This window comes from Haemorhous mexicanus, chromosome 1 (assembly GCF_027477595.1).
Source record: "Haemorhous mexicanus isolate bHaeMex1 chromosome 1, bHaeMex1.pri, whole genome shotgun sequence".
Taxonomy (NCBI): domain Eukaryota; kingdom Metazoa; phylum Chordata; class Aves; order Passeriformes; family Fringillidae; genus Haemorhous; species Haemorhous mexicanus.
Genome location: NC_082341.1, coordinates 33,811,292 through 33,834,493, shown reverse-complemented (window position 1 = coordinate 33,834,493; position 23,202 = coordinate 33,811,292). Strand labels below are relative to the sequence as shown.

Sequence of the window (23,202 nt, the reverse complement as noted above, 5' to 3'; positions counted from 1 at the left end):
GAAGAAGAGATGCAGCTTTTTTCTCCTCCCTTTGTTTAGCTTAGCTATGGGTAAGAGTCTCCCCACCTCTTGGCCACGCTTCTCCTTTGCAAAACCGTCCTGCAGCAGAGGTTCCAAATTCAGAGCGGTTTTACCCTCTCTAATCCGGTCGAAATACATGGAAAGGCGTAACGAATGCATTTTGCTTCTCCAAACGAAATGCCTGCCTTTGTTTATGTTGTTCTCAGTGAGGTTAGAGAGGGGAAGGCTCGGTTTTCCCCCTTCCTCAACGCGGAAGTCCCAATTACTGTATTAAAAGAGCAATTCAACATTAGACCAAATAATCAACATTGATAATTGTGCTGAACACAGCAACTTAACAGCAGGCTCCCTGCAATTACCCACACATTCCGGGACTTAAGGCGTACATTATCTCTTGTTTCACTTAACAGCAAATAAAGCAGAGAACAGCCTGTGCCTTGGGTGTCTACTCGCTCCCAGACGAGCTGTGCCCCCCTCGGTTTTCCCCATCGCCCTTGGCGCTTGCTGTGCAGGCGGCACCCGGAGGCGTTTTGGGGTCCCCCTGCGTTACAAACCCGCTTGAAGAGAAATAGGCTGCCGGCTTTGGAGAGGTGGGGGAGAGAGCCAGAGCGATTCAAAAGCAGGCATCGGGGCTGCACGTGTGCATGCTGTGCAAGCACATATATGCCCAGACACACGCACACCCACGCACACACACTCCTATTTCCAGTTGCCTTCTCGCCCTTCTTGCCTTAATTTCCCTTTGTTTCCCAGAGGCAGCCCCGACCTCTGGCACGGCGAAGCCTCGCACGGCGCCGCAGCCCCCGCTGCAGAGAGGAGCGGCAAAGAGCCCCATACAAACCTGTGCCAGCTCTGCTCCCCATTTCTAGCCCCAAGGTTTGAAATTTATTGAAATGCAAGAGGGCGGCTGCAGTGAGTCCGAGGAGGTGGCGTCCCGCGATTAAGTGTTGGGCAGCTCTGTCATGTCTGCTCTGACACAAGCTGAAGTTGACTGCCAAAGTGCTATAAAACCGCAGGTCAGTCTAGAACTGTTTTCGGTTCCCCTAGACGCGCCGTGTTCAATTATAGCCTTAAAAGCCCTAATACAAGTGCAAGAATTTGTTTGCCATCACACAGAGGCGGGGCGAGGCTCGGCAATGGTGGCGCCTTTGTTATCTCAAAGTCACTGAAATCCTTATACATTCCTTTTTGTTCGAAGGGAGGAGTGTCTGCGTGTGTGCAGGGTGTGGGGAGAGGTTTTCATCGACGGAATTGAACGGTGCGGGGTATACAGGGAAAATAACCAATGCTCGGACACCAAAAGAGGGCTTCCGACCCCCCAGTCCACTCCACCCACCATCCCACCACGACCACCCCCCGCAAAAAAAATAGGGGGAAAATAAATGAGAGCAAAATTACAGCATTAAGGAAAAAGCCAACCAGAGCTCTGGCACACCCCTCCCCACCTCAAGTTTAAAAAAAAAAAAAAAAAAAAAAAATTAAGAGGGAGAGAGAGAGGGAAAGTCCCCAAACCTTTTTACAATCCCTAAACGACATTGCAGTCTTCTGCTAGCGGTTTTGACGACATGCAATCTCTTTCCATCCACTTTCTAGCAAATATGTCAAGCTGGAAGATTAATTCATTAATTTCAAGTTCAGCTCACAGACGTGCAGTAAGCATAAGAAGTTCTTGCAGCAAACCAAAATAAAGAGTTCATTACAGGGATACGTCCGGAGCATTTGATTTGTGAAGGGTTACCCTTGTAAAATAAGAAAAAGGCATATAAACATTAATGCTAATAAATTAGTTTACTCCACTACAAAGTAATTACTTGATAATCTTGAATTTACAGCTTGAATTCAAACGCAATAGTTAACTGTAATGTAGGGGAAATACATAATGAGAATATTTTCTCTCTGCATAACATGATTAGATTTGTTATTGAGTCGGTTACGATAAGCTAAGCAATAAATAAACAAATCGATGTTGACATTTAAATACCGAGGATCTCCAGAATTTAGTAGAGAACTTTCTCCGGATATATAAATACTTCCACAGCACTGCAGAGGAAGAGGGGGAGGAAATCCAAATATTATTTCCCTAACATTTTCGTTTCCCTTCCACTAGCCTCCCAAGTCCACGGGGGCATGGATCTAGAACTTAGTCTGATGTCCTAAGAGTACCGACTTCACAATAGCCGTTTGCCACCCTGTTTTTCTATTTTGATAAAATCCAGCCGGAACTCAAATATTTCTTTTCTGAAATCGAGAATCAGAAGAGAAAAAAAAAAAAACTTTCTCCGAGAGCTTAGGGATGTCCGTGCCTCAAAAGGTGCTGTATTCTTTGGCGTATTTCTGTGTTTTCTTTGGCTCTGCTCATTCGGAGGGGTGTGCATTTTTATTGGCAGAAAAGTACTTTTTCGTCTCTGCCCTGTACAATCCGCTTTCTATATCATCCCTTTCATGCAACAATAGTAAAAGTTTAACCAGGTTTTTAAAATAGGTCTCCCTGGGTGTCAGCCTTCAGCGACGACACGAAGCTAAAAGGAAAGTATCTCGGTACGGCGAGTTTGTTCCTACGGGTTAACAGTATGTCAAATAATTTTAACTAAGCTTCTGGCAATTAAACTCGGAGTGTTTGTCAAGCTGGGGTAGCCCAATATCCACTGGTTTTCCAAGCATTTAGCAGCAGAGTTGAGGCGGAGAGACCAGCGAACAGTTTTTAGCTCCGTGGTCTGGATTTTAAAGGGCTTGCTGGCTTTCTGGCGTTGCGACTGAGGCAAGGGATGATTTGGAGAGGGTGAGGAGGGGAAACCTGCGTCCCGGGGACCCAACACTGTTAACTACCTCCGGTAAAGCTTGGCTGAAGCCGCGCGGGGTATTTGAGGTTAATATGTAAGTAAGGGAAGGAAGACACTAAGCGCTTCGGAAGTGAACATGAATGCAAGCATGTAATCTATTCACCATGAAAATCAGTAAAGACTTGACCCTGGCACATTCTTCCTAGTAAGGTTTCCAGAAAAACCCTGAAGAGTGAGGGCTTTTTTTCCTTTTTTTTTGTTTAGGGGGAGGAGGGAAAGCTCAAACCGATCCCCCGGGAAAAAAAAAAAAAAAAAAAAAGGAAAAAAAAAGAAAAAAAAAAAAAAAGACGTTTTCTTCAGGAGCGTTTTCCCCCTCCTCGTAAACAGCTTTCCACAAGAAAGCGTGAGTGCATCTCTGCTACGGTGCCCTCCTTCTCGGAGCCTGCCAGCGAGCCGCCGAACGCCCCAGCAAGCCCACAAACAAACAGAAAGGTCTCACCTAACCCTGGGGGGAATTGATAAGCCTCTCTGCTCCAGAGCCAGAGGGTGCCAGGGACCGGGCGGCTAAGTCTGGGGCAGTGGCAGGGCGGCTGTGTGTCCCCCTGGGCTCCCCCCCGGCCAACCTGCGCTCGGCTCGCCCCTGGGCGCTGGCGACGAGCTGTTGCTTTCCCCCGCGACGGCCACAAAGGGAGCGGGGCCCGGGCCCGCCGCTCGTCAATGTCAACGTCGGGCCACGTGACCGCACCTCCCTGCCGCCGCCGGGAGAGCTCTCCACGTCAGCCTACGTCTCCCCATCTCTTACTTCACGGATCCGCTTCAAAGGGGCAGCTGCGTTAGAGAATCATGTTAAGCTCAGCTAATGCGGAGAAGCCGAGGTAGCCCTAATGATGGATTTTGATGAGCGTGTTCCTTGTTCCTCTAACATGTATTTGCCAAGTTGTACTTACTACGTCTCGGGTCCTGATTTTTCCAGCCTCCCTTCTTTTTTGCCCCAAACCCCGTCTTCTCGCCCTATGACATACTCCTACTCCTCCAACCTACCCCAGGTCCAACCTGTGAGAGAAGTTACCTTCAGGGAATATGCCATTGATCCCTCCAGTAAATGGCACCCCAGGAACAATCTGCCCCACTGCTACTCCGCAGAGGAGATCATGCACAGAGACTGCCTGCCTGCCACCAACACTGCTAGCATGGGCGAGATGTTCGGCAAAAACACAGCTAACGTCTACCACCCCAGCACCAACGTCTCCTCCAATTTCTATAGCACGGTGGGCAGGAACGGGGTCCTGCCCCAGGCTTTCGACCAATTTTTCGAGACGGCTTATGGCACGGCGGAAAACCTGGCCTCGGCGGACTACCCGGTAGACAAGAGTGGCGAGAAGGCGCCCGCGGCCGCCGGGGCGGCGGCGGCGGCAACTTCAAGTTCGGAGGGCGGCTGCGGCAGGGCGGCGGCGACGGCGGCGGAGAAGGAGAGGAGGAGGCGGCCGGAGAGCAGCAGCAGCCCCGAGTCATCTTCCGGCAACAATGAGGAGAAATCCGGCAGTTCCAGTACGTATAAAGGCAGCGCCGGAGCGCTTTTAGGAAAGGCAGCTTGAAATCTAGCGCACCGCCGCTGTTAAATTTTTATATGCTGTTTTATAAGCATATAAGGTTTATGAAGGGCCTTTAGATTTCCCCCAACAAAACTTTGTTATAAAAGGCGAGATCACGTGTTTAGTGCTGAAATTGGCCGTGAAATACCCACCGGGCAATGGATGCCTATTTTTTTTTCCTTTTTCTTCTCCTTTTCCCCCCTTTTTTCTGCTTAAAAAAAAAAAATAAAATAAAAAAACAGTTCAGTGGTCAGCTCTTGAAAATATAATAACGTTAGTTCTGTGCCTGTAAATTCGGCAAAAAAAAAGGAGATCCTGACTCCTTTGATATCAATGTAATCCAGTGATTTTATAAAAGCCATGTGTTGCACCAGAAGTCTAGTTAGGAGCTGAATTCAAAGCCCTCGCCGTTTTAACGATTGCGCTAGAATAGCGTTTAACAGATAAAGTAGCCGCCTGAACTGTAGCAATATATTAAAAGAAGCAAATTAACCTAAAGCTGGCCTTTTTGTCTAAAGGAAGCCATTTTACTAAGGCACTGTGGCAATTACGTGTTGCCTTCTGTCCAACAGTTTGTTACTTACAATTGTTATTCAATCTGTCAAAGTCTGATTTTTTTATGTGGGCTTTTTAAAAGGCAAAGCTAGTATACGGCCGGGGGAAAAAAATACCTCGACAATGAACTGTACCAGAAAAGGAAGTTTTTAAAGGGATAGCAGCTACGTTTAATGTAAAGAGTTCCTGAACCTTGAAACCTTTTATATTCTGCTTAATGAACTTTAAAACCGTAATGGCTAATCGAGAGGAGAATACCTCGATGCGGTGGAGAACGTGCTTGAAAATAGCAGGCTAGGGGGAGAAGGAGACGCCTCAGCCTTGGGCTCAGGGGTTTTTCCTCTGCTCGGGACGTAGGGACGGGATTAGGCCGGGGAGCGAGGGCGAGATCCAAGCGGGTAGGGGCTCGGGGAGGGTTGGGCGCGGGCCCCCCCGCCCGCTGCAGCGCTGCCCGCTGCAGGCAGCCAGGTGATGGCTGCTCCCTGGGCAGCTCCGCGTGCGGGGTGGCGCCCGGCCGAGCAGTCTACAAAGGCTTTCCTCCGCCTCGTGAAATCCGCAAGAACCCCCCGCCACCGCTCTTTCCTCCAGCTGCCCTCCCCGCGGAGGAAGCGAGGCCGGATCCCCGCGTCTCGGCGGGGGTTTCGCCCTGCACGCTGCCCGGGGCCGCGGCGCTGCAGGGGCCGGGGTGTGCCGGCCGGTCCCGGGCCCGGCCGCACGCACCCGCCAAGGCGGAGGGCTGGCGCCAAGCCCCAGACCCACCAACTCCGACCCCGGAGCGGGCAAACCGCGTCTTTTCCACGTTAACGTGCTTTCCCTGAGAGCACCCCCGTCCCTTCTCAGCCCCCGCCGCCCGCCATCGCCGGGTCTCAAATGTTTCTGCCTTTTTTCGCTCCACAGGTGGACAACGTACACGTAAAAAGAGATGCCCATACACCAAATACCAGATTAGAGAGTTAGAAAGAGAATTCTTCTTCAGTGTCTACATAAACAAAGAGAAACGCCTCCAGCTCTCCCGAATGCTCAATCTGACCGACCGTCAAGTCAAAATATGGTTTCAGAACAGAAGAATGAAAGAAAAAAAAATTAACAGGGACCGATTACAATATTACTCAGCTAATCCACTACTTTAAAACTCATAGCGTTTTTCAAGATGAGATTAAATTCAGATTTCGCCCTTGACAAGGTCAAGCCAAGGGGTTACGTGGAGGAAGGAGGTGTGTATCTGACGGGACTAGAAGAATCTAAGGTTTTACACACATGTAAACCTACTCTGGAACTGCGATGATGATTTTTTTTTATATATATATATTTACATATCAACTGGAATCGATTTGATTTTGACACACATGGGATCCATTTCTAAACGTGCACGTCACCTCTGAGTGCAAAATCCATACCTCTTACCTTTCCAGGCACTGCGGCTCACCCTGCCACCGCTTTCGGCAGGCACGGGCGGGGACGGTCCTTCTCCATCCCCGGACTCGCCCATCCTCGGCCCTTTCTCGCCCCTGTGCTGCTGTGGAACAGCTGTCTGGAGATTGCCAGGTCGGGCTCGCCCAACCAGGACCACTGCAGAATATAAACTCTGCGAAATAATCTTTTGTTCTTCCTTAGGAAAATATCTGGGTTAGAGGCAGTGTTCCATTGCTCATGGGTTTGAAATAAGATTTGAAGGACACACACACACAACTAAAGAAAGGGGGGGATGTCATGTCCACACCTTCCTGGGGCCAACCGCGAGTAGTTGTAATATGGATGTAGTGATGGTTATAGTAGTGTTTCCTTTGGGGACGTGGGATGGGATGGGATGGGAGCGAGGGGAAAAAAGACCGAAATGAAAAAATTAATTATTTACTTTTAAAAATCAGGTATAAATTCGCCATATGTCGTAAAGAAACAATCACTAAAAATAAAATTAGAAAAATTTAATTAGCTCTTGTTTTATTTATGACAACAGACTATGCGTTGCCATCTTTTTGGAGACAAATCATACACAAATACTAAAAATAAATCGGCAAAAAAGTGTGAATTTCAGCATTTTAAAAGAAACAACTCCTTAAAGGAAACTAACCTTCTGGCTTCTGGCTCACAAACTTTCTTCAGGAAATACCTGTGGAGAACGACAGTTTAGCAAATACCACACAACACTTAATTGAAACTTGGAGTTGTGCAATGCACTAACATTGGATGATTAAAATAACTCTATTGCATGTTCGTTTAAAGGTGACTAGTGAGAAGTTTAAACAGAAGCCAAACAATGTAAATATGGTAATTTTGTTGTTGTCTACTTTAAATGTCATGAGCTCTACTTTGTCGCCCAGTCGACGTATGCAAAGAATGGAGAGTTGTTTGAACTTATTTTAAATATCTATAAATATATATATTTCCCTGCAGGAACCAAAGCGTGAAAAAATGCAATTTAAAAAAAAAAAAAAAAAGAGGAAAAGAAAGGAAAATATTTAAAATTCTATATCAGTTTACAAAGGATACCGTGTTCTATCGTTGAGGTAATTTGCTGTCGAGAATATCTGAATGTATATTTCATACAGGAATGGTGTTTTACAAGACTTGTAAATAATAATAAAAAAAAAAAGAACCCATGACCTATTTTGTTCGAATGCCCTTTTTTTTTCCCCCTGGTCGGTTTTTTTTTCCGTGGTGTTTTTTTTGGTTTTTTTAATTGTTCCTTTGGGGCTAAAGGGTGTGGGATTTCTTTACATGTGCAACAAAGTGGTGATAAGAATGTTTTTGACTAATAAATTTTACCAAATGGATGTAATTTCTTTGTCACAATTCACAAAATGCAATATCTTTATATGACGTCACTGTTTTCAATATGTATCATCTATATGTATATACAGTTTTCTTTTAATAAGCGCAAGTATTTGGTTGCATGTATACAGTGGAACAGCGCACAAGGAAAATAAAACAAAACAAACAAAAAAAAAGGAAACTTTATAGTTTTACTCTGGTGTTATGTTACTACATGTTCTTTTATCCGATGTAACTCTGGGACCCGAAATTCCTCGTGACCTTCTTCGGCCATTTGGGGCGAATTACTCTTCTTTTGTGAACTTCATCGTTAAGTCTTCTACTCTGGAGTTAACAAGTGAACCTAGGCTTGTTTGAGCATACTTCCAGCGGGTCACAGGAAAAGGAAAATTAAGTGTGTACATAGCCGGCTACGTGTTAGGCCTTCTCCTCCTCCTGCCAGCACTGGCGGGGCAAGGTCCTGTGCTCCAGGGTTGGATGTGCCATTGCTGTTTGCTCCCCGCCACATGTGTCCAGGAGAAATGCCTGTCGGTAGTATTTGGGACACGTTTTATAAGCTGGCACCAAAGGGAAGTTTCAAGCCAGCTGATGGATGTGGCCAGAATCTGAGAGCCCTAAGAAAATTGTTGTCTTTGGGGAAAAGAATCCGCGTGGCAGTGTGGTGGAAATGGGCTGTTTGAAATTGTCCTTGATCTCCAAGGCAGGGAGGGGGTGGACTGAGGCGGGCAGCGGGGGGAGGAGGGCTGGAGGGAGAAAGCTGGAGAGGGCAGGGGGGAGAAAACCCCAAACACCAAACAATAGCTGAGATAGGAATGTGTTTTGAGGAGAGTATTTGAATCTTTAATGTTGACCCTAATCCTAATCAGGAGAAGAAAGTGGATTCTGTTTTTGCATTGTTTACTGGCTTTGAACTTCTGTATTGCTTGGACATCACCCATAACCTTGAGGTGAAGGACCTACTGACTTTGGGCCTTTGTTGACCACCGCCACCCGGCCAGACAAGGTTTACCCAAAGGGAATGTCGAAAAGTGAAGGGGAAAAGAGGGGACTTTGTTTGTTTGTTCGTCTAGTATGCAAGGGGAAATGCCAGTTAAGAGGAGACAGACAGATGGATGGACAGACGGTGAGAGAGGGATAGAGGGATGGATGGAGAGCTGAATGGCAATGAAAGTTAAGCCTGCAAGCTTCCTTTCCTGGTTAAAAATTAACTGGTATTCAGAGCCAATCCTAGAGACAGTAAAAACATGGAGTTTCTGTGGTCGGGGTTTGGATTTCCTAGCCCAATAAAATCGCATCCTCTGTGTTGCTGTGACATTGCGGCCATAAAAACTGTCCGTGACTCGTCCGCTCGCCTGTACCAAACGCATCGCTCTAAAGGCAGCGGAGGTTCGCCCAGAGGTTTTTACCCCGGGAGGTGAGCCACCATTGCTCTCCGCCGCCGTCTGTCCGTCCCCCCGCCCGCCCGCCGTCCTGCCGCGGGGCCCCGGCGGGCGGGCGGGCGGGCAGACGGACGGACGGACGGGCGGACGTCGGCCGCGGTTTAGGGGCTGCTTTGCCACAAGATGGCGATCTTCAGATCAATGTCAAAGCCGCCCGGGGCAAGGGGAGCAGCCCTGCAAAGGGAAAAAAAAAAAAAAAGAAAAAAAAAAAGAAAGAAAATCTTGGCCTTTGTTCACTTTGCATCCCTGGAGCCACACGGGTAATTATTGCACTTACCGGGCTCCGCTGTACAAAAACCCTCTCGGGATGCCGGGGGAGGGGGGAGACGCTGGGGCTTCTCGGTGGAGTTAAAGCCTCTGGGCTTTGGGTTAGGAAATGCGCGAAGGTAAGTGTTTTATACATCTATCCGGCATGGAGAACGGTGAGGAGTGTGCGGTGACCGGAATGGTACCCTGCGATGTGGGGTGGCCCTCGCCCTGACCGCTGAGCACCGCGGAAAAGAAATGTAGGGAGGGGAAAGGATGCAAAAAGTTCGTGATTAAGATGTGAAATAATATAGAAGGGACTTTCTAAGCTGCAGTTGACCTTTTATTTTCTCTTAGTTTTGGCCAGCCGCGTGGAAAATCCACGTTATCTGGAAATATTTTTTCAGAGTAACTTGTAGCTTTCTTCCACTTATTAAAAAGAAGAAAAAAAAAGAAGGGGAAAAAAAAGTGTAGCATTGGAAATATTATGAAACTTGACATTTATGTGTGGAACAGTAGGTGTCTTCAATCAAATAGATCTATGGCAACACAGTCAGCAAATGACAGACAATTCTGACGATCTTATTAGTCTTGAACTATAGTTTAGTTAGGGTCGTTTGGTAACTTTAAAGGGTAGTCTGCTTCCTTGCAGCTGGACACAGATTGTGGTAAACAACTTTTGACATACTTATGCTAAAAACTGTTTATGTGATTGCATATTAAGCCAATGTTCGTGCAAGACCAGATTTAGATTTCTATTCTTTCTTTCTTTCTTTCTTAATCAGCACATATGCTGTAAACAAACAATAGTCACTCATTCTCATGTGCTCAGGGCTGCTCTGGATTGTAGCTTTGAAACTCTATCCTCTCTACGAGTACCCCTAACTCCAGGTTACTTTTCATGCCCATAAAATTTTCACATGTTTTTCTTATGTCTCCATTTGAGAAGGGTGGGCGGGAAGGTGGTATTGCATGGAGAAGGTACTGGTTTGGCTACATACTTTAATACACGTGTTTCTCAGGGCAGAGTTTAAAATATCTGCCCGAAAAATTTAAAAATATTATTTTATCCTTTATCTTCTATGTATATAATGCCTGTTGCCTGCAGTATTTTTTAAATTATGCTTCCAGGGGACTGTTGCAAGCGTAGTTAAAAGCACATGCTCAGTCGACAGAGAGCAGTTTCAGATGATTATTGGAACCTATCGATTTCATCAAAGATGCTCCATTAAAAGCTCGGGGATGTTGATCCCTTTTGACTTCCCTCAGCAATGCCAGGACGCAAGAAGCCACGTGAGAAGCAGGGAGATTTGAGGGTCCCTTTGCAACGTTTCATTTTACACCAGTCAAGTTAAACTCCGCATATTTGATCAAATATTTATTTTTCCCCTTGTTGTTTCCCTGTCCCATTCAATACTTGGCTGAATAAATCAAAGGGACCCCAGCAGCAGTTAAAGCGCCCTCTGGTTACGAATTGTTTACTGACGGCCGCGGTCATAGGATAATATTTTAAAAAAACAAGCTTGTTTCTTACAATAACTGTTTATTATTTCACATTATTTGGGTTTGCATGTTTTGGAGGGAAGAGGGGAAGCCAGCTCAGTGTCTACACTGTGTTTAATTAATCGTGTACTCAACTTCAGCTCACATACCACATCCAAACCCCTGGGAGGCTTTTTCATAAGCTCATTGGGTTTGTGTTTTGTTGTCTATATTTTTTTAATTTTTTTTTTTTGTTTGGGTCACAATCTTTTCATTAAATGCACTGAAATCGAAACTTCTGGCCAACGTGTGTGTCTGACAGCCAAGCTATACCACAACCAAAAAAAAAAAAAAATTCTATATGCATTCAGATCTTCTTTAAAGGGAAGACAGCTAAAAAGAAAAAGGAGAAAGGCTACAGTTTCAAATGCTTACTAGAGCTGCGCGGAGCATCTCTCGCAATAGAAGGGGTACACTTAAAAGACAGACTTGGGCACGCAGTATTTTCCCCACACATATATAACCCGATACCGTTGTTGCTTCTGCATGGTGTTTGGGGCTCTCTGGACAATAGAAAGCCCCGTTGTTCTCGTCAGTGCCGGAAAACGGCGAGGAAATAAAGCCCTAATGAATTGGTTTGGGTGTATTTTGTCCTGCCGCACACTAGCATTTGAAACTCGTCAGAATTACTTGCAAAATATGTTCTTAATCCAAATAAGTAAAACGATACATGTATAATATAAAACATGGTTAGGCGAGCAAGCCTCCGGATGGCTGGAATAAAATTAAATCGCAGCCTAATTTTTAACAAGATAATCCGCCAAAACAAGCCAACCTCCCCAGCAGCACCACCAGCGTGAAAGAATTTCTAGTAAAGATAAAATTAGTGGGGCCGTCATTTGTCACCTAACTTGGCACAGACGCTGTTCCTAAACCTCCTGTCTGAAATCCGCCTTCTTTGGAGCAAATCCAGAAAAGAAAAAAAAAGGAAAAAAGGAAAAAGAGTAATCTGGCACACACACACGTTCCAGGGAGCTGACAGTTCCAATATTAAATAACTATAGTCTGATCGCATTAATTTTTGGAGCTGTATAAAATGTAGTCCACGGCTGTATTCTCAGATAGGCGGCGCATGCACTCCCGCACAGACTGCAAGGCCGTTTACGTTTTCACAAATTGCAGCTTGCCCATGTCTACAAATAAAAGCATATTTTAATTAGCTCGCAAAATGCGTCTCTGGATTAACAGCGCTGATCTTTTGGGTTATACGGGCCAATAATAAAATGATAAATCACGGTTTAACACGATACGTTTTGAGATTTCCAGTCAGAGTTTGCTTAGGCAGAGCTGTCGGGTTTTATTTATTCCCTTTTTGTTTTTAATTTTAGTTCAACCAATAAAACGGCTTAACGACGCTATTAATGCATCTATTATATTTTTCTTAGATCAATAAAATTTTATTTTGATAGTATTGTCTATGTACGCCATGAATTTAGATTCTCCACGAAAACACCTTCTCGCTGGCTTTGATATTTATCAGAATTTTATTTGCTCGGTTTTATAGACCCTCGGATAGCTTTACTTACAGAAGTAGAATTAAAAAGAAAGTAATTCTCCCCTGGCGTCCACAATATTCTTTAAAATTTCTTTTAAATAGGGGTTAAGTTCCAAGGGACACATTGTTAAGCGCTGGTAACGCAGTAGCTGCACTCAGCGCATGCCAAATTAGCTCAGTTTAGTCAGAATTGACCATTATCTTTTATAGTTACGAATCAAGTGAACATTATTAGTTTTACTTCGCTGGGTTTGATGATGCTGGTTACTATTTGCCTTGGCCTTGTTAGCGATTAAAGAAAGCGGAGATAATGCAGCGCCGAGCTGAGTTCATGATCTAGCCGGGGTCGGTGCCTTGACCATCAAACCGGCTCCGTTTACTGCGGTCAACACAACACCCCACGGCAGCTCCCGCGGGACCTGACACGGGGGTGAGGTAACCCACTGCTGCAAACCCTAAACGGGGAGGCTAAAGAACACCTTCAAAAATTCTCACCGGCCACCGTGCCTTTTGTCTGATTCCCCTGCATTAGATCGCAGAGGGAGGAGAAGCCAACTCGCGTCTCACCGATGCACTCCCAGTCATTTCGGCTGACGAGGATTGCAGCGTACTTTTTATAGTACTTTCCTTCACTTTAATCCAATTTTTAAAAGGGAGCTGCTTATTTTAAAAACAGCTTTGGAATGATTTCAAGCGTTTCTCCTCGGTTCCGTATGGCTTTTAGATTTGCAATCCGTTTCTATTTAATTTGGCAAATGCAAAATAAACATACCGCAAGAGCGGACTTCCCCAGAGTAATTTTTATACCTGACCTGTGTAGAGAAATGTATTTGGAAGGAGGCGCTGGGGCTCACGTTTCTTTTTATTTAGATCTGTATTTATGAAGCTAAGCCTATTGATAATAGCCTTCCTGTATACCAGCCAATAAACCAGTTCCTTATGCGGTATTAATTTTGTTAGTAATGGCATGGCCCTCATAGGAATCTGATAAGGGTTCGTCCATCGCACATTAACGCATCCGAAGTTAGTCGGGTTGGCAAATCACAAACAATATTGCAGGAGGAAATGCGGGAAGGAAAAAAACCTCGAAGGGCTTCTATAGGCTGGGAGATCTACTCCTGTCACCGCATCCCACGGGCTGGTCAGAAGGAAATCGCGCTGTGATGCTCGCCCCACCACGTTGGAAAAATCAGGCGCCTTTCCACAGAGATTTTATGGGTGTTTCAAAGTTGTAGCATCCTCTGCCTGCCCTAGTGCTTCCCGGGGGCGCGGAGGGACCCCGGGGAGGGCCCCGCGGGAAGGGACACTGCCCTCCTGCAGCAAGGAGGGATTCCTCCAGGGAAATGTCACGCTGTGGAAAAAAAGCTTTTCCCCGTGGCAGGCAAGTCTTGCGAGACAAGATCACGTGGGGCTTGACAGATCCGAGGGGGAAGAAGTGCTCCCTGGGGGTTTCGAAGGCCGAGGGTAGGGGCCGGGGAATTCGGGGCACCGCGCCTGCTCCGGCACCACCTCTCCCCGCGGGCAGTGGCCCCAACACCGCCGCCGGTGCCCTCCTGGACACGGCAGCCGGGTGCCCGGCAGCGGCTCTCGTCCTGGCCGGTGATGACGCCCGGTCGGCGGCCGCTCTCACCCGCCCGACCTGCTGGAAGCGGAAACCGGCCGATGGCTGCTTCTCCAGGAGGAGTGAGGGAGAGAGGAGCGAGTGATGCTCCTCAGGGATGGGCAGCGGGAACTGGGCAGCCTCAGGCTCCCCTTGAACTAAAGTGCCCTTGGTTCCGCAGGCCAGGCAGTGAGGCGACTTCAAAATGGCATAAGCGAGAGATGATGGAAGTGAAAGCAAGTCATCATTAAGCATTTCATTACGAAATCTATCTGTCTCTCTGCCTGCGTCCCTGCCTGTCTGCTATCTGTCTCCTACCTCCGCCGCAATTACATATCGACTGGACTGGGCTGTCTAGTATCTCGGTATTTATCTAGCTACTCTTATTTCTATTATTTAGTACATTGCTTAACGGAGACGATGCTTTTGAAGAGGCGAAAGTGAAAAGACCCAAATGGAGCGGGAGGGAGGGGAGATATAAAAATGATCGTCCAAATATAAACACATCAATAAACACGGTGCGCAGCATCCTGCGAGGATCCATTTGAACTGCTCGCGTCTGGATTCTTTCTGTGACATATGTCTGGCTTTATATTTTAAATGGTAATCAGACCTCAGTAAGAATCCAGCGTTAACTAAAGCATTAGAAGCTGCAACCGCACAATCAATCCTCCCAGAGTGGCATTGCTCCCTAAGAGATTCCTCAGCGCAGCGGCGAGCATTTTATCTCCAGGAAAATTAAGCCCAGCCTGGCGTCGTGGCGGTGATGTTAGGCTGCAAGCAGCCCCCTTCCTCGGTAGTTTAACGCGGGAGGCACCAGGCCCCTTTACGGTTTCCAATGATCCGTGATAAACAATAACACGTCTTTTATTTCTTAAAAAAACGAGACAATCAAATAAAATGAGCAGAGGCTGGGCATAAAACACCGGGCGAGCCGTGGCTTTATTAATTTCGTGTGACACATAGGCTGCGGAGGGAGGTGAGCAGGCATTGCTTCTGGAAAGCCCAACCACGGGGAGAGAGGAGCGATAGTAAAAGCTTCATCTGGACACGGCCTCAGCCTAGGTATAATAAACATCAGGACCGCCGGGCTATTTTATAGCGGTGTGTGTGATAAGAGGGGAGCAAAACTTGGAGCCAGTACCAGAACAGCCCTTTCTTTCCCCTTCCCCTTCCCCTTCCCCTTCCCCTTCCCCTTCCCCTTCCCCTTCCCCTTCCCCTTCCCCTTCCCCTTCCCCTTCCCCTTCCCCTTCCCCTTCCCCTTCCCCTTCCCCTTCCCCTTCCCCTTCCCCTTCCCCGGAGCGCGGCTCCCGCCTGGGCGCAGGCGCTCGCCCATATGGTGGAAGTGCGCCCGTCTGTGTGTATGGAAATCCATATTACACATTAATATACATCTATCTTCCAAATTCAGAGGTCGACCTGAGAGCAGCTCTGTGCATACGAAACCAGACGGGGAGGGGTTGCTGGGGAGGCCCGGGCTTCCATTGGCTGCGGGCGCCTGCCGTGGTGCGGGGGTATCTCTCATCATATTCAGCATGTTTTGCACAAGAAATGTCAGCCAGAAAGGGCTATCTGCTCCCTTCGCCAAATTATTCCACAACAATGTCATGCTCCGAGAGCCCGGCTGCAAACTCTTTTTTGGTAGACTCCCTGATCAGCTCGGGCAGAGGGGAAGCGGCGGGAGCAGGAGGCGGAGGCGGAGGAGGAGGCGGCTACTATCCCAACAGTGGTATCTACCTGCCACAGGCGTCCGATCTGTCCTACGGGCTGCAAAGCTGCGGACTTTTTCCCGTTCTGGGCAAACGCAATGAAGGTACTTCTCAAAGCATGGTCCCCAACTCGCACTCCTACGTGTCAGGGATGGAAGTGTGGCTAGATCCTCCCCGGTCCTGTCGCATGGAAGAGCCGGAGAGCCAGCAGGCCACCTCGTGCTCCTTCGCTACAAGCATTAAGGAGGAGAGCTCCTACTGCCTCTATGACTCAGAGAAATGCCCCAAGGGCTCGGCCGCCACAGACCTCGCTCCCTTCCCCCGGCTGAGTGCCGAGGTCAGCCCAGCCAGCGGCGGCGGCGGGGTCCCCGTCCCGGGCTACTTCCGCCTCTCCCAGGCTTATGGCACTTCCAAGAACTACGGCGCGGGGCCAGCCGGGGCTGCCCCTTTCCCTCCGCAGCCCCCCGGCCGCTTCCAGACGCCTCCATCTTTGCCTCCCGTCCCGGAGCCGGGGAGGAAGGAGGATGAGGAGCGCTCCCCAAGCCCCTTGGCGTGCGTCTCCCAGAGGGAGGACGAGACTCAGGCTTCATCTTCCACCGCAGAAGAGCTCTCTCCAGCTCCGTCAGAGAGCAGCAAAGCTTCTCCAGAGAAAGAGCCTGTAGGTAAGCAAATGATGATGGTGATGGTGGTAGTGATGATTAAAGAGAAAAAAAAAAAAAAAAAAGAAAGAAAGTAAGAAAAATAGTCGTTGAGGATCATAGTGGCATTGAAATGCGAAAGGAGGATCCCAGCTGCCCCGCGGGGCTGCCAAGAAGCGCTGCTCAGACTGACCTTCTGAACTTTGTAATATTCGGGCATGGGGTTGCCGTAAAAATTAATGTCCATCCTATAGTTTAAAACCCTTAGAGCCTACGCTATGGGCAACTTTAGCCTGCATGCTGCTAAAACATATAGAAAAACAAGATCAATCTCTCCCCCGTGATGTGAAGGTGCCTACCAGATAACAGAGATGTTTGTAAAGCATCCAAAATAAGCAATAGGCAGTGCCAATAAATAAACCTATTAACGCGGTAAGTTATATTTTACGATCCAGAATGCTTTTCGGAATAACAACCGCGCTGAAATGTGCCATCTATGAGCTGCTATCAAATTAGACTGATGAATGCACGGCGAATATCCTTCAGCATCTACACTAGATAACAGAGCTGTTATTTATACTTTTCCTTATTTATTTCCCTTTCGTGTCCCCATGGCAAAAAATAACTCCCCTTCCCGGACGGCAGACTTAGCAGGAGCTTCTCTCCGTCCGCCTTTTGGACGCCCTTTTATTCCTTTCAGGCGACCCTTTGGAAAGTAGCATTTAAAGAAAAGGGGAAAAAAAAAAAAAAAAAAAAAAGGGTCAGCGAAAAACTGTTAGAGAGCCAACCCCAAACCACTAACCACTCTAAGCCATCAAGGGACTGGTGTTACCTCTTTCCCAGTCAGTTCCACTGTTAGAAATCACCTCAGAACGTTTTTATTGTTGTTATGACCGTATTTTTTCTTCCCCGAAATGGTTGGAAATGAGAAGGCCAGGGCGAAGCTCTCCGAAAAGGCAGGGGCTGAAGGCATGGAGCTCCGGCTCCCCAGCTCACCTTGTTTTCCACCTCCGTAACACGCTTGCAAAATCCGGATCCGGAGGCTTTGTTTTTGGTTTGGTTTTTTTTTTTTTTTTTTTGGAAGCAGGTGCCTGGGGGTAAGGAAATAAGACTGCAGGCCCTTCAGCAACTGGCCCCAGTACCAAAGGGCTCGGAATGGCCGACAGGGAGAGGGTAGGAGCTCGTTTTGGAGGGTCGCAGATAAACTACAATCCGGATCACCATGCCCCACCAGAGGCTGTCCGGAGGTTTTTGAGCAGTGGCAGTTCTTACCCACACCTATCCAAAACCTTCGGGAAACCGTTCTGAAGCTCTCGGTTCCCTCAAGGACGCCCTGCATTCCAATTCTCCGCAGCTGGCGGAGCGAGCCCATCGCACACACAGGCACAGGCACACGCACAGACGCTCCTTCCACCTTCTCCCCCCCAGCTCTTTGCCTCCTACCCGATGGTAACGTCCATTTTTTACTTTCTCAAAACTAGGCAATTCAAAAGGAGAAAATGCAGCAAACTGGCTCACGGCAAAAAGTGGCAGAAAGAAACGATGCCCTTATACCAAGCATCAAACTCTCGAGCTGGAAAAGGAGTTTCTATTCAATATGTACCTGACTCGTGAGCGTCGCCTAGAGATCAGCCGCACAGTCCACCTCACAGACAGACAAGTTAAAATCTGGTTTCAAAACCGCAGAATGAAACTGAAGAAAATGAACAGAGAGAATAGGATTCGGGAGCTCACAGCCAACTTTAATTTCTCTTGATGAACCTATAAACACATCTTTATGGTTTAAAGAGCCAGTATCATTTTCCTAGGCTGTATTCATCCGCACCTGTATGGATTAACGATTTTAGGCTCTCTCAATATGTCCTTAACCTCTTAAGAGCTACTTCGGGGGGTGGGCGGACTAAAGTCACGCTAAAGCACAAAACGCAGTGTGTGAACCTCCCCTCTTCCTTCAGCCTTTCCCGGGGCCAATTTGTTCCTCTAAGCTTTGAAACACAAAAATACCATTTCAGGAGCTGCAAATATGTTTCTCCCTATCTGTCTCTCTGAAAAGTAAACAATCCTAGTTAAAGGTGCATTCTTTTAAAATATAAGTGCTGTAACTTGGACTGTACGTAGCTGCACAATGAAGAATTTAAGCGTTGCCATATTTCTATATATTGGGAGCTTTCCCCTTCTCTGTTTGCCTTTTCTCCCCCTCCCCCTTTTTTCCTTCCAAAAGCGGGACTTAAAATAATGAAATGCAGGCATCCTTTAAAAGGGTTTCACGGGAACGGGTGTTAGGAATGATTTTTCCTTTTTTTTTTTTTTTTTTACACTTTACCTGAAAAGCCAATATTACAGCTTTAAATTTGGCCAGGAAAATGAAATATCTTCTCTTTAAAGGTATAAAAGATTTCGTTTTACTCATGGACTAAATTATTACACTTACCTCTGAATTTCTCTCTCTGGTTGTAGATATTTACTTAATGTAGTTTTGCTTAAATATGTGAATTTGGTGATTTTCTTTTGTGTCTATATATAACGTTACCATTGGTAACGCGTGACAAGCACACAGAAATTCCCCCTTGAAAATAAAATAGTCACTTTTATCCTCACTAATTTCACTGAAAGTATATATCCTGAACATCAGATGGACTTTCTGAGCCAGAGTCTGAGATTGCGAGGGAGAATATGTTCGTCTTCCTTTATACTGTGAAGTTACATTCATTAAAGGGTCAAACATATAGGTCAAAAAAATTAAAAAAGATTTAAAAAAAAGAGAAAGAAGGGGAAAAGCTATAAATACAGATATGGATAAATGTCTATTATTATTAAAATGCCGATACTGTTTTAAGCAAATGCATTCTATCGTTATTATAAATGTTAGTTCTAGCTATATCTAGTTCTTACCTTAAATCGGAATAAATTAATATTGTAATGCTGCTGTGCGTGAAAAAGACGATGTTTATGTTCTCATAGAAGAATAAAAAAAAAACGTGGAATGAATCCTTTTAATTTTACCTCTTTTTGTGACTGTTTATCCTCAGGTTCTACTTTATGTCTTCGAGAACTTTTACAACAGGAATAGTTGCCTAAACCCCCTGCAATTACTTTAGGAATCTATTTAAATATTACCTAGACGGTCGTAATTTGTCTGGGCCATATAGCGATGGTGCTCTAAGGTTTGTCGGCTTTTGTTCAGTTTTATGACTTGCTAGTATATCTGGATTGTTGCTGTCTTGAACGAGTGGTTTCAGTTGACTGAGGAACTGCATAGACTGAGGAAGCAAATTACTATTTCTCGAGGGTAGGGAAACGATATATTTCTTCTCTTTTTTTTTCCTTTTATTTTTTTTTTCCTTTTGGTTAATCGAACACCTACAAGTGTGCGGAGATCTTTAACTCCAGAGGACGTTGACAAAATTCTAGCTTTATCTCAGGGCTGAGAAGAAATCGTAAAGGTGAGATCATGGGGGGGGGGGGGACCCCAGCCTCTCCTCCCTGCCAGCGGGCCCCACCAGACAAGGCTATTCCCTACCTGGCTGCATGTGGAAGAGCTTATTTCACACAGGCTGCTTTTTTTTTTTTTTTTCCCCTTTTTCTTTTTTTTTCTTTCTTTCTTTCTTTCTTTCTTTTTTTTTTTTTTTTTTTTTTTTGCATCCTTTCTTCCTTGCTGCATGTTTAGCTAGTAGGGTCTTGCACAAAGGGAACGCAAAAGGAAGGCTGGAAGAAAAGAGACAGCTAATGCTTCCTTGCAAGTGTATATGTATGCCGGGAGGAGGGGGGGACAGACTTTGAACCCGGGCTTCTTGGGAGCCGTTAGCTTTTCGTGATGTAACATTGTCGTGCACGGCCCTTCTTTCCCCGATTACATCTGCATGGAAAGGCGAAAGCTGCCCGCGCGCGTGTGTGTGGGTGGTTGTTATTATATTTTACTCTTGTTTTCATTAACCCACCCGAGGCTGGCTGGGGGGCGCGGAGGGACGCCGGCGGGGTGGGCGGGAGGGCGAGAGGCATGTTTTAGTCACGTTTCTGGTTTTATTTTCGTAGCGGGATCCTTGCGTTAAGGACCACGGCAATGGGGAAAGTAATAATTAGCGCCTGAGAACTGCTCTGTGGTTTAGGTAGTTTCATGTTGTTGGGGCTCCACCTTTCTCTCTACAGCACGAAACTGCCTTAATTACTTCAGTTGATATCATCACCAGGTATGCTTGGTGCGAGGGTCCTTTCTACCCGAAGAAATCTTAGCGCTGAAGTGAACTGTAGGCGTCAAGTCCCAATGCCATTGTTTCCCATCTGCAGCGGAGCCTCCTTTGATTCCTCAGATAAACACGGCAGCCGAGGGGGGAAGCTTGACAAGTTCTTCAAGGTTAGCTAGCTCCTAAGCGAGTCCCTGCCTGCTTGCGGGTTTTTAATATATCTCGTTGGCTGCATTCAAGGTCAGGTGCGTTTTTGCATTCCGCTCGGCGTGGGTCGAGCTCGGGGGCCGGGGGGAGGTGGGTGACTGTTTTATTTTTCAATCTGAATTTATTAAAAACCGAGAGACCTGAAAGCGTGCCTGGGGGAGGGGGTGGGGAGAGATCAAATCTACCTGCCCCACTCCAGGCGTCATCAAAAACTGGGGCCCGGAGCTCAGCGACCGCGGCCGGGTGGACCCACCGGCGGCGGGGGTGCCCTGCCCCGCCGCGGCTCTCGGCCCCCGTGCTGGGGAGGCTGGTGCTACCGGAGCCTGGTGCCGGCTCCGCGCTTCTGCCGTCGGGCCCGCTACCTCGGGGCTGCCCGGGGGCGCCGGCTGCCCCGCGGCCCGCAAGGCCTCGGTTACGATCACGATTGCAGTGCGGGCTCTCCGCGGCGGCGGAACGGGCAACAGCGACCTCTCCGGGCCCGCTGCCGTCGCCGCCACCGCCGCCTTTTGTGTTCGCAGCGCGACCGCGGGCAATGGGCGGGCTCCCGCCGGGCCCTCCGCCAGCAGCCAGCGCCGCCGCGGCCGCGGAGCGGAGCACCCTTCGCGGAGGAAAGGAGGGCGGGGAAAACTCACTCGTTGCTCGTTTATTTCTATTTATTTTTTAGTGGTCGTGATTATGTTTGCCTTAAAAAAAAATAGCAATAGTAAAACCTAAGAACTTTTTCGAAACTTCAGGCTGGGCTGCAGGAGCTCAGACGAGTTTGGAATAGCGGATTTGTGCCATACTCAAAAAAGCAGTCGTCCCCGGCCGGGGCAGGAGCAGAGCTCTGCATTGCAGTCAAATTTAAGTGCTTGTGTTTGCCTCTCCACACCAGGTCTGACGGGCTATCTGCAGTGTCTGTGTACATTTCGGGGAGTGTATTTACAGTTCTGTGTTTGTGTGCGTGCCTGTATGGCGTCTTTTGCCTCTGCCCTTTTGATTCCCAGTTGAATCGCCTCGTCCTGATTTTGGACTGCTTCCTCTAAATTCTGAATCATTTTTTCTCTTCACTGTGCCAAAACCCCTCCGTGGCTTCGTACCACCACTGGTTCTGTGAGAGAGCTCTGCAGTGGCAGGAAACCCTGGGAAAGGCGATCCTGAACTTCCCGTTCAGGAGAGATCGCCAAGGCCCTCGAATTCCTGCCCCGCGCCCGGGTATGCTGAGCGCCTCCGTGGTGCGTGGCTAATGAAGCAGCGCTTGCAGATGCCCTCCTGCTTAAAAAACCGACGGGATGCTTCCTGATGCAGCTGGGTGCTGAAGCTAGCGGAATGGGAGCTCTGCTCGTTCGGTTATGTTGGGATGGAGGACAGGGAGTACTTTTATTCGGACACGATCGCTCCAGCAGTGCTTCGTTCCTGGGAATTCTGGTTTCATATAGCATTTTAATGTCAATGTCTGTTTCTGCCCTGTTTGGGGTCTTTTGCCCCCGAAGGTGCAAGTCACCAAAACCTTAAGTAATTTGCAAAGTAAATTGATGAAGCGAAATCGCCTACGTGGCTCTATGAAAAATGTACTTTGGGTGAAAATGGATCTAAAACGGAGATAAAAGAGTTGAATATCCCGGCATAATTATCAGCAACGTGACCGCGTGAAAAAGATCTAATTGTTTGCTGTATTTCTCCTCTTACTTTCTGTACAACCTCTCCTGCCTCTTGGATGTTGGCAGCGAACAAATGCGGAATTTTACAGGGGAAATAAAAATGGAGTCACGTTCTTTTAAGCGCTATTGTTATTGTTATTCATTTACTATTAGTTTTGGTGACGAACCAAAAAAATAAAACCCGCTGCTGAAGTTGAGAACCCAAATTCGAATATAAACATCCAGGACTCCTGCAGCTAGAATGATTTTTTCTGAATGGAAAAAGGAAGTTCTACAATCACATTTCACCACAGCTGACTCTTAATAATAAATACAAATGACGTGGAGTTCCGTCTTTCCAGGAAAGAAATACAATTATTTTTTTCTATTACGGAGTGTCTATACAATGGGGAAAAAAAAAAAAAAAAGAGAGAGCTTTATTTGCATTTTTAAAATTGTTAGAAAATAACGGCCCCCTTGTTTATTGAGATCTTGAACTGTTCCACGATTTTCGAACTCTAATGGAGGATAATAGTTTCATTATGAGCCTTTGTAATTTTGAATGTGGGAGAGAGCGGTGTTAAAATAGGCCCTCTGTAAGATTTCGGATTAAACTGTTGAGAAGACATGAAAAGAAAAAGAAAGAAGGAGAGCGAGAGAGAAATAGGGAGGGAGACAGCCCACATAGCGATGTAAAACTAATTAAAACCACACTTTCGTATCCACAATATTTACACGCGATTTTAATCATTACTCAGTCGTCCCTACCATTTGCTGGGCTCTATTTTCAATACAAGATATTTCGA

At 47.0% G+C, this 23,202-nt stretch overlaps 2 protein-coding genes across 2 annotated transcripts; both read left to right on the top strand.

Moving 5' to 3' along the window:
• The first annotated feature begins 3,530 nt into the window (after window positions 1–3,530).
• On the top strand, window positions 3,531–6,289 carry HOXA11 (homeobox A11). Its single transcript, XM_059852563.1, has 2 exons — window positions 3,531–4,349; window positions 5,846–6,289. The coding sequence occupies exons 1-2, from the start codon at window positions 3,686–3,688 to the stop codon at window positions 6,076–6,078; spliced, it is 897 nt and encodes a 298-aa protein (XP_059708546.1). The 5' UTR covers window positions 3,531–3,685; the 3' UTR covers window positions 6,079–6,289.
• A 9,304-nt stretch (window positions 6,290–15,593) lies between these two features.
• Window positions 15,594–19,470, top strand: HOXA10 (homeobox A10). The gene is made up of 2 exons (XM_059845512.1): window positions 15,594–16,413; window positions 17,871–19,470. Exons 1-2 carry the CDS (start codon window positions 15,594–15,596, stop codon window positions 18,143–18,145), a joined length of 1,095 nt encoding a protein of 364 aa, XP_059701495.1. The 3' UTR covers window positions 18,146–19,470.
• Window positions 19,471–23,202: the final 3,732 nt, after the last annotated feature.

Excerpts from the sequence above, each read along its gene's own strand:
- HOXA11 (XM_059852563.1), top strand. The coding sequence starts at position 3,686 with ATGATGGATTTTGATGAGCGTGTTCCTTGTTCCTCTAACATGTATTTG. Across the intron at positions 4,350-5,845 it reads GGAGAAATCCGGCAGTTCCA|GTGGACAACGTACACGTAAA; the intron begins GTACGTATAAAG and ends TTCGCTCCACAG.
- HOXA10 (XM_059845512.1), top strand. The coding sequence starts at position 15,594 with ATGTCAGCCAGAAAGGGCTATCTGCTCCCTTCGCCAAATTATTCCACA. Across the intron at positions 16,414-17,870 it reads TCCAGAGAAAGAGCCTGTAG|GCAATTCAAAAGGAGAAAAT; the intron begins GTAAGCAAATGA and ends TCTCAAAACTAG.